At 36.0% G+C, this 11,479-nt stretch overlaps 1 protein-coding gene across 1 annotated transcript; it reads left to right on the top strand.

The window, feature by feature from the left end:
- Window positions 1–2,772: 2,772 nt before the first annotated feature.
- On the top strand, window positions 2,773–3,773 carry LOC134842846 (apolipoprotein D-like). Its single transcript, XM_063859347.1, has 2 exons — window positions 2,773–3,035; window positions 3,373–3,773. The coding sequence occupies exons 1-2, from the start codon at window positions 2,822–2,824 to the stop codon at window positions 3,720–3,722; spliced, it is 564 nt and encodes a 187-aa protein (XP_063715417.1). The 5' UTR covers window positions 2,773–2,821; the 3' UTR covers window positions 3,723–3,773.
- The last annotated feature ends 7,706 nt before the right edge of the window (window positions 3,774–11,479 follow it).

Here is an 11,479-nt window from a genome sequence, read left to right as displayed (position 1 = left end):
ATGAAAACATTTTATTTCAACTCGACGAATATCTGCTGAAGTATTGCTGGCTCTGATTTTGCATTGTAAGATTTTAATGATTATAATTTAACATCCAAAACTCTAAATTCGCATGCTTTTTTCAGAGTGAATGTTTTTGAAGACTATTAGAGACAGTTATATGGAAGCTTAAATAGATCTAGTTGCTTTTGTATAATATCGGTTTCTGAAAAGATATCAACAAAATTTTTTGCAGTGTTAATCTGTTGTATTTTTGAATGTAAGCTTCACAATCTCGGCACGCTGAAGATTTTTCAACGTATTATTTTTGCATGTTTTTAACGAAAGAGTTTTTTCATGTTGAAGCTATATCGTTTATTACAATGGTTTACAATTTTTTTTTGAGTTTTCATATTGAATTCGCTGTTAATTTATCAGTGTTATAAAAAGTGATTCAATAGTGGGATGATGTAAGGGTTCTCAAGGGGTTGCAATTTTGGCCTCCACGTATGAATACCTAAATTCTTTTAATTTACGAGATGCGACAAGATTTGTGATTTTTCAAGTTTTCTGAAAAAAAAATCCTTGAAAAATTTGAAATTCCCAAAACTGTAGTTGAGCGCTGCCAGGCTACTTTCAGGGGTTGCGAATCTTGCCTCCGCAGATGACTGCTCAAATCTCTTGTTTTAGAGAAATGACGTTTTATATGTTTTTTTTAAACTTCCAGAAATTTTACACTTAAAAAAACTCAAAATCCTTGAAATTCCAACCCCTTAAGTTAGTCTGTAGTTGGGTGTTCTGAGAGTACCCTCACGGTTGCGAATCTTGCCTCCAATTATGACCGCTCAGATCTGTGTTCTATTCGAGATATTACGTTTTTAAAGATTTGTTCAAAAATTTTAAAATAACTTGAAACTTGAGGTGTTGTTAGGATACTCTTCAGAGTTGCAAATCTTGTCTCCAAAGTTAACTGCTCAAATGCATTTGTTTTCCGAGATGTTATGCTTTTTTAAAATATTTTTCCCATTTTTTTCAACAAAAGTTTGAGCAAAAAAAATTAATTTCACAACTCATTCTTAATTTCTAAGATATGCTGTTTGTTATCTTTTTCAAATTTTTTTGAGGTCTAAAAAACTCTACAAAGTTCGAAATACTCAACACTAAGGCGGGGAGCTTCAGGATGTTCACATGGACTCCAAATGGGACTGCTCAACGCCTTTCACCTTCTTCGATATAACGTTTTTACCTTTTTTGAAAATTTTTAAACGTGATCACAAAAAGTAAATTTAGACATTAGAAATTGTCGACCCTTTGGTGGGGTATTGTCAGGTTACTTCCAGTCGATTTAGATCTGGCCTTCTATCCTAATATTATCACTCCATTTTTTAAGTTTTCACTTATGGCGTATCTTATGATCTTTCAAATTGTTTTTATCAAACTTACAAATAAAATAGGAAAAAAAGAGCTGTTTTTAAAAATTAATTAGGCTGCATTATGAATCATATTAATGAATTTTATGATTTTCCAAACAAAGTTGTTTGAATTTTCATTTAATATGGAAGGTGCAGTTGTATGCTGTCGGTCGTTTTAGGGTTCTGTTTGTGAGTTAAAATTACAAAAATCTGAAACCCAGTATCTTTTGGAGATTTGACGATTTTATTTTATTAAACCCTTTGTCAAAAATAATTTAATCGTTCAAATTTTGAAACAAAAGAGTTGTTGAGGTCTGCCGTCTTTTGTTACGGCTGTGTTTATTTTGTTGTTTATATATAAGCAACCTTGTTTATATATAAGTAAACTAGTTGTTCAAATAGTTTATATATATGCAACTTTAATTTTCCCTTATCTTTTTGAAGTACCGGAGGTACGATACACGCTAGTTATAAATATTCTGAATAATTGCGTTTTTCGGGAAAATGTATTGTGATGATTATATGGAAATTTTCACGTCCAGTTTTACTTCACTTTTCTTAATAACCTTTTGAGGCCACTGATACCTAGTTTTGAATAGTATTTTCTGACATTCTTATAGCTAAAGAACATGGCTTGAAATATTCAAAAACAAGCCTATGAAATTTTCTTGAACGCTATTATTGTTTTAATTATTATTCTTTTTTGCAATGATAAAAATGCAGGGAATTTTCTGAGATTCTCTGTAGCAACCGTTTCTTCTCGTTTTGAATATTAAACAGCTTGATTAATAACTCATTTTTTGCTCGTCAAGGAAAGCACTTACTCGAAAATCACTCTTGATTTCTGCAAACTCGAAACAAAAAAGGAGTAGCCGGGTGTTTTTTTAGCAGAAACTGATGTGACTACACTTATTATTGCAAAAACTGAAAAATGAAAAATCAAGGGATTATTGCAAAAAAAAGTCAAGAGATCTTTTCACTGCATAGACTTGGCTCAGAGCATAAACTTGGCGATTAACCCAGTTAGCTATCAATTGGTACGAAAGCCAGTATTTGGTATATTCATATTTCTCCCACAGACAATTTTCTCGATTTTTTTCTGGAGTTTAGGTCTCGATCAAATAAGTTATATTGTGATAGCACACTTTAAACCCTAAAACTTTTTTGAAGCATCTAAAATTGGTTTCAAAGCAATCTACGCCGTAGTTCCTTCCAGTAAGTTCCAGTGAAGTAGTCGGAAAAAATTGGAGCATGTTTGGATACGTTTCTCTGTCGGTGGGTAGAACTTGATCATTAAATGCTTGAACCTATTTATATTTTGCCCCTTAGTTCTATATTCTAACCGAACTTAGTTTTATTGATTCAATTTTGACATTGAACGTTCAAACTGAAATCTTAACTCAACAAATTTGATCAAATATCGACCCACAATGTGGCAATTGTGCTGCTTCGTTTTGATTTATGTTCCGTTGGTTTCTGGAAGGTACCATTGGTCCATATGTCCGGATGTAGAACCTCTGGCTGAAGTAAATACAACTGACTTGGAGGGGCTCTGGTTCGAGATTGAGAAGTTCGACTTGTATTACGAGCGCAGACTTGCAAGATGTACCATTTTGAGGCTGTCTATGGACAACGAAACGCGAGGTAACGCTTAAGAGTTTAAATCAACCTGGTCGACTTTATTCATGCGGATAAAAGCATATTCGCGTGTTTGATTCCACCTGTTATAAAGGCGTTTTTTTTTCAAAGTGTCAATCACTGCAACTTTTGGAGCCGTCACAGAATATTACATGCTTTTGGGTTAGTGAAAGGCCAAAAGTGTGATTCGCTCAACCATTTTCAAAAGCCCTGGCCTAATTAACACTACTGAATATATTCCGTGAATAATTTGGTGTCGTAAATATCAGTGAAGGTAGAGTCATGTATTTTTTAATTAAGTTAAGTTATTTTGCAACAAATTGGCCTTGAATTTCGTTATTAGATGTGCACCCGACCTTGAAGTTCAAAAAATTTGGCAAGGAACGAAATGGTTACCATACCATTCAGGGGTCACTCATTCACATGGGTCAGCCGAGAGGGAGATTCTTGGGAAACCTGTGGAGAAGCCAAGACATCTTTGGCAGAGTGTTTGACCTCAGTCTAATGGCATTCGAGCCGAATGAGTACATGTTGTTCTACGAGTGTACTTCGTTCGGCTTCGAAAATATGTGGATCTACAGCCGGAACCGATATCTCTCCTTTGAGACTAGAGAAAAACTTACCAAGATGATGGTGGATTTGGAAGTGGACATGAGAGGCGTGATCATAACCGATCAAGCGAATTGTCCTTAACTCTCAAATGATCTGGCAGCTAAAATGTAAACTAGTACTGTGAACAAATAAATGAAGATAGTAATTTACATGAGCGAAGCGTAGTGTCGGGGGCGGATCTAGGATTTTCTGGAGGAGGGGCGTTTTGACGACCTTTTTTTAGGTCGACCAAATTGATTTCCCGAGCTCGCCTAAAGCAATAAAAAGACGCTGTCTTGGCAATTTTTTATATTAGATAAAATGTTCCTTTGTTACAGCTAATTCTACTTATTTACAGATAAAAATGTGGTTAGAAGTGAATTAATCTGAAAGTTAAAACATTAAAAAGTTAAAGAGCATTCTCTCCGCCGGAGAAAATGAACGTATCAAGGTCATAACTAAGTACCAGTTATGATGACTAACAAATTAATTATAAGAAACGATTAAGATAATGCAATTCACAACCTTCCCCTAAATAGGAAAAAAAATTAAACTAATTTAAAGGCAACTGACTCTATTCTCCCCATAAATGAAGCTGACGAAATTTTAATACTACCACTAAAATACTGCAGCAAAGAATAATACTCCGTAGGATCAACTTTTGATATAAAGGCAGGTAAACTAAGGCATAATAAACTTAATAAGGTTAAATCAGCATGATAAGCAGGATGAATTTGGCGGAATACGCCCCAAAAGAAAGAAAAATAGTTGACCAATTAAAATAACTAATCCTAACTGCACTGGATTTTGTTACGGGCTCTGAATGATTTTAAAATCAAAGCACGATAAAAGCACTAAGGATTACACTGGATACTACATTCGGTAATCACGATTTGAGCTTAAAGAAAAAAGTTTTCAATTTACAATTTGTCTTCTTCAATGAATTTTTCTAATTCTGCATCAAAGAGTTCACTATCCAGATCAATGAGCTCTTCAAAATTGTTTACATCCTCTCTTAATGACTAGTCGGTGGAAGAAATAGAAATTGTGTCCGATGATAAGGCGTCTGATGCACTTGCTGTAGTTTCCGCCGAATGAATGCTGAAGATCGGAGTTTTCTTATCCGAACGAATTTGCGTAGTGGTAGTTGTGCTATTGCCGTTTAGTGAGATTGGGCTTCAGGGCTGATCCAGGTTGATTGTCCCTGTCGTCTATAATATCTATATAGAACCTTTTTCCATAAAATTGAGGAGGTCCTACGTTACATCTCGAGCGTCTTAGTTTAAGTTCATCACCGGTGGTACTGATTTCCTCCGGACGTGGTCCCTGAGTGGTACCGTTGTCGTCTGAAGAATCCCCAATCTCATAGGTTGTGAAGTCAACCGATTTGTCGCCCTCCACTTTCTTCCACGGCTCCGTTGGAACGTTCCAGGGTTTGGTCTCTAAGTAGGAAGGGAAGTCAGTGGTGTGATGATGTTGAGTTGAGCTCTGTCCTGCAGGGATTGGGCAGTCCACTGATCGGGCAGTCCAGCGGATCCGAAGTTGAAGGCTGGTTATCTAAAATCTCAGATTTTATGTTACCCTGGGTTGTTTGGGGGTCTAAAGAGGGTATAGGAGGTTCCTGTTGGCTACAATTATCCGAGATAATGCGTTCTACAATCATTTCCCTGCAAGGGAAACCGCCCGCGATCCATTCCCAACCGCTGAAGTCTGACGTATCCGACGGAATTATCATCGTTTTGTCACCTGCTAATTAGTACGCTTGTGATGAAGTGTCTTTGTTTCGAGTTGGTCTGCTCTTGACTGGTTTAGTGGATTGATTTGATAATCTCGTCCTTGTTTTCTTGTCGGAAGTGGCCGATTTTGTCTGTTGTCTTGTCTTCGGGCCCATTTTTCTTGTCGGCAGAATTTTTGGTTTGATCATCTTACTTGAACCTAATTCAAAATCAAAGTTAAGAAATGATGGAAAAGAAATATTTCTACTAAAGGAGCGAGTAGTAGATGAATTAGATTTCGGGAGAGCAAGGTCAGATTTTCTGTTGATTTTTTTGTTGGATAATTCTACCGTTGTTTTTGATGTGTTTATAATTTTCTCGTTAAGTTGTTTGTAGTAAGTGTTTCCGTTTATGCTTCCTTTGGTTTTTCGTAGTATTTTAGCTTTAAAAGGACTTTGTAGAGGCTAGCGAGAAGAAGAGGGTTTCGAGGCTGATGGGTAGTCGGACTCGTAACTTTTCTCCAATGGGGACTGGTTCTTCTTATGTAATAAATTGTCTTTGTAGTCATCTGCAATCCGATCATCTGTTTTCCAGTCTATTGCCCGTTTCTTGCATGAGATTGATTTTCCTTTGCTAAAAATCCATCGGATAAATAATCAATGGCCAATTGTTTCCAGATCGTATTAGGTGTCCTATTGAAGTGTATTTTGAATGGTGAGCATTTTATTTATGATTGAAAAGAAGAGCGGAGATTCCAAAAAAGTTTTTGAGAAATCGTGTTGTAGAGTAGGTTTTTGTTGTTCGAGTGACATTGCTAATAATTTAATTTTTACAGTATGAATAAGTTTTTTTACAAGACCGTTAGAGCGATGGTCGCCGACTGTACAAAATATTAAATTAATAAAATTGGAATTGCAAAATAGTTTGAATTCCTGGCTAGTAAAACAGGAAGCGTGATCAACGCGAATAGAAAATGGAATGCTATGAACATAAAAATAATCCTGAAGAAATTGGATCACTGGGATAGAAGAGGTTGACGAAGTTATTTTAGCCGATGGAAATTTCGAAAATCGGTCGATGCAAAATAGAAGGTATATATTCTTTCCCCAAATGGAATCCAATGGACTGGCGAAATCGAGATTTAAATCCTCGCTAGGTTCGGATAATGGTAATAGTTCGCTGATTTGAGTATTAGGTACAATGCTTTTTATATTCTTACCGGCTTGAGTGCACTGCGAACAATTTATCCCGTGAAAGTAAATCTGGCGATTTATGTGTGGCCACCATATGTACTGCGCTAGTTACTTCATTTGCCCAGGGTGAGGTTCATGAAGGGTTTTCAATACTGCGTTTCGTAAAGTAAAGGGGATAAAAAGTGTTCCGTCCATGTAGAGCAATCCGTCTGATTCATGCAGATCTTTTGTAATTGGGCTTAGGTAATGATGGTTAGCATTAATCGTTTCTACTTTATTTTGAAGGGCTTTAATGATCGGACTTAGCATTGGGTCTTCCCCACATAATAGGGCAACCAATTTAGCATTAAATAACTAATTTAGGTCCAAAGGTCGTTCCGGCAACTTCAAACTCTCGCGGTATTGTTTCACTAGCTTTTCATGCTCTGATAAACTTGGGAATTCGACTGTGACCTGAATACCGGAAGTAGAAGGGTTAATTACAATTTGATTATTCGACACTATTTACATTTTTAAGATCCTGAGAATTAATAACTGAGCTACAATTAAGAACTAAAAAAAAGAAAAGCAGAATTTGATAAAGAAAATTTTGTTGAATCAATGTTCAAAAAATCCGAAGGAATACGTTTAGAATTACCAAATTCAGTTCTGTAGTGTTTTAGATTGCAAATTGGAACGATTGAGTAAATTGATTTTAGAACTGAGTTGATCATATAATTACGTAACTTTGCGTAATCGGAATTTTCCAAATTCGAAACAATAGCATTACATATCGATTTTCCGTTATTCAATGGATTCAAAGCTTTGTAATTTTTCTTAAAACCCATGTCTTTCCCTACTAAGTGTTTATCATTGTAAAATTATACGGTAAAAGACGATCGATCCATCTTGTTAAACGACATTGAAAAGTTTTATTTCCATGATTCGGTAAGAGTGCTGAAAAGAGGGCTTTATCGTCCGTAATAATTTCAAATTTTGAGCCGTAAAAATAATTCTTATAATGTTCTACCGCCCAAACAACTCCCAGGAATTCCAATTCATTTGTGGAATATTTGGGTTCATGTGGAGTTAAAAATCTTGAGGCAAAAGAGACTGTTTTCCAATCATTCCCATTGAGTTGTTCGAGAGAAGCACCAAGTCCATTATGAGAGGCGTCAGTTTTTACTATCGTAACCTGTTTAACATCAAAATGTGTGTTTAAGGTAAGGCTGACTATTTCTAAATTGATTCTCTCGAGTGCTTTTGTGTGATCTTCATACCAAAAGAAAATTGATTTCTTGTTTAGTAGTGTTCTAAAAAGGACTTCCGAGGGATGCTAGGTTTGGTACAATTTTGATATTTTGATTTGTTGACCCGAAGAATGATCTTAACTACTTCAAGTATTTTGGAATTGTGATATGTTTGGTAGCCTTGGTTTTGTCAATTAAAGGAGCGATCCCTAATTTAGATATTTTAAAACCGAGCCAATCTGTTTCTTTTTGAAAAAATTTACATTTTGGACATTTGACTGTGAAAATGTAATGATCTAAAATCGATAAAATTTTATAAACAATGTTCTTGTGGTCTGTAAAACTTCTTTTGGAAGCCACTGAAATATCGTCGAGGTAACAATTAGTAAAAGGAATATTTCCGATTGTTGAGTCTATGACTCTTTGAAATTCATTTGGCATATCGCCGAGTCCATGAAAACCAGTTAAAAATTGCTATGTCTCCGCCTGCCCAAGCTAAAATTGCATTGGCTGCTGGTAAAGTTATATCGAGAAAGTTGGCTATATGCTTTCTTTAAGTCCAAATTGGTATACCAAACTTCTCCGACGGAATCGTTTGAAATTTGCGAGGCTACGTTATTGACTAATTCGTAAATGTTGGGCATCTGATATTTGTTCTTGTAATTTTGTTTGTTAACGAATTTCGAGTTTGGAGCTAATTTGATCGATTTATCCTTTTTGCAGGTGATAACTATTGGACTAATAAAACTATCCTCGTCGCAATTTTCCCATTTTTTGATATGTCCTTCGGGTTTGAGTCGGTTTAGTGCTGTCTTTAATGAATCAAGTAAATAGAGGGGAACGCGTCTGCCCTTTAGTTGTATTAGTTTTAAAGGTTCGTGGAAAATTGTTATTTTTGTTCTACAATTTTTACATTTTTACGACGTGATTCACAAAGTCTAGTGAAATATCCGCGGTATTTACAAGATGTACAAGTTGAGTCTTTCGCGGGGCACACTGCTAGATTTCCTTTTGAAAAATGTTACGCAGCATTTCATGCAAGTATTGCTCCTTTCGATAATTAGAGTCAGTTCCCTTTTTACATTAAAATGATTAAAAGGTTTGTTAAAAGAAGATCCGTTGGATTTAAAATTACTCGTCAAATTCATGTATTTCGTTATTCCTTTTTCGTCAAAGAGAGCCACGTTTAATGCTTCTAGATGTGGTAGAGTTTCTGTACGGAATTTGCGTTGAATGTTCGAGTTCTTCATGTTGTTAAAAAAAATGTTACGAATTCATTTGTCTTCTTCTGCGGATATATTACCTTACTTTGCCATTTCTGTGAGGGCTCCCCAAAATTGCTCCAACGATTCTCTATATCTCTGTTTTCTGTTCAATAGCTTGTGTATTTCGAACGTAACGCTGATTTTCCTCATGAATGCTATTGACAGATTTTCCCAAAACTCCTTGAAAGAAATTTGTAGTATTTTGACTCGCGTAAATTTTTAGCCGAAGAATTTCTTTCGTTCGTTTCCGAGGGCTAAATAAAGGATAGATCGGAGTTTTTTGTCAGTTTCGTTAAAGGTTCGTGGAAAATTGTTATTTTTGTTTGATTTTCAACTTTTCCGATCCGAAGGAATAAGTGTTTAAAAGTCTTGGATATCACATCTATTTCTTTCTCTTTGTCTGGTGAAGAAATTTTGTTAATGGACTCACAGGTAACCTTGTTAAAGTAGTGTACAAAGTGCTTCTGAGATACTTCCATTCCCACTTTCGGTAAATTGTCGTTTCCAAGGATGTTGCTTTTGTGTCCTTCTGTCAGAAAAAAGTGTCTCCAGTGATGTTAATCGCATTGTCTGTGAACCCACAGTTAAGTACTTTCGTCGACTGATCCACCGGATATATCTTCAAATGGGGGTCTCTCTTCTGTCTGGATTCTGACTATGCATTCTTCTGTATGGATTCTGACCATGCAATGATTACTCCACGACATTCTCTACATTCTCTTTTTTACATCCGGTTGTTCCGAGAGATAATTACAACTTGTATTATGTACAATTTGGCTATCTACAATATTTACATTTTTACGACGTGATTCACAAAGTCTAGTGAAATATCCGCGGTATTTACAAGATGTACAAGTTGAGTCTTTCGCGGGGCACACTGCTAGATTTCCTTTTGAAAAATGTTCCGCAGCATTTCATGCAAGTATTGCTCCTTTCGATAATTAGAGTCAGTTCCCTTTTTACATTAAAATGATTAAAAGGTTTGTTAAAAGAAGATCCGTTGGATTTAAAATTACTCGTCAAATTCATGTATTTCGTTATTCCTTTTTCGTCAAAGAGAGCCACGTTTAATGCTTCTAGATGTGGTAGAGTTTCTGTACGGAATTTGCGTTGAATGTTCGAGTTCTTCATGTTGTTAAAATAAATGTTACGAATTCATTTGTCTTCTTCTGCGGATATATTACCTTACTTTGCCATTTCTGTGAGGGCTCCCCAAAATTGCTCCAACGATTCTCTATATCTCTGTTTTCTGTTCAATAGCTTGTGTATTTCGAACGTAACGCTGATTTACCTCATGAATGCTATTGACAGATTTTCCCAAAACTCCTTGAAAGAAATTTGGAGTATTTTGACTCGCGTAAAATTTTAGCCGAAGGATTTCTTTCGTTCGTTTCCGAGGGCTAAATAAAGGATAGATCGGATTTTTTTGTCAGTTTCGTCAAATCTCATCCCATTGGATCTTTTTGTTTCCGACTTTATCGAAGATGTCTCTTCATCGTCATATCTCTTTTGTTCACGGATATTCTTTTCCAAACGGGTCAGTTTTTGGGTTTTCGTTGCGCCCTCCTGGCAGTAATCTGGTATCGTAGTGTCGGGTTTAGAAGGTTATTTATGTCGATGTTTTCATTTGCGATTATTGCCAGTTGGAATAGATCGCTCCACTCCTCCCAGGTTATTGATGGGGCCACTGTATGGATTTGCCAAAATGAAGGTATACCTCTCACGTTTGATTCGTTACTGTTTGTCTGCGCCATGATAAAATGTGCCTTTGTTACAGCTATTTCTACATAAGTACAGATAAAAATGTGGTTAAACGTGAATTAATCTCAAAGTGAAAACATTAAAAAGTGAAATAGCATTCTCTCCGCCGGAGAGAATGAACGTATCAAGGTCATAACTAAGTATCAATTATGTTGACTAACATACTATTTATAAAATAAGATTAAGATAATGCAATTCACAGCACAAATAAATGGAGATAGTAATTTATTATCATGAGCGAAGCGTAGTGTCGGGGGCGGATCGAGAATTTTCTTGAGGAGGGGTGTTCTGACGACCTTTTTCTTTTAGGTCGACCAAATTGATTTTCCGAGCTCTCTAAGGCAATAAAAAGACGCTGTTTTGGCAAATTTTTGAAAAAACAGGTCAAAAAGCGGTTTTTGGGCACTTTTTGGAAAATTTTGACGAAAAAATTGTTTTATTTTGGCGCGCGCTCCCCCTAAAACTTAGTATATAGTGGCGCCCAAGGCGCCTTAAGAAAATTTTTAGGGTCGGTCGGCCAAAAGCGGGTCGGTCGGCCAAAAGGTCCAAAGGTCGTTCCGGCAACTTCAAACTCTCGCGGTATTGTTTCACTAGCTTTTCATGCTCTGATAAACTTGGGAATTCGACTGTGACCTGAATACCGGAAGTAGAAGGGTTAATTACAATTTGATTATTCGACACTATTTACATTTTTAA

This window comes from Symsagittifera roscoffensis, chromosome 3 (assembly GCF_963678635.1).
Source record: "Symsagittifera roscoffensis chromosome 3, txSymRosc1.1, whole genome shotgun sequence".
Classification (NCBI taxonomy): domain Eukaryota; kingdom Metazoa; phylum Xenacoelomorpha; order Acoela; family Convolutidae; genus Symsagittifera; species Symsagittifera roscoffensis.
The sequence above is the reverse complement of the archived record's forward strand: the minus strand, read 5'-3'. Positions and strand labels throughout refer to the sequence as shown.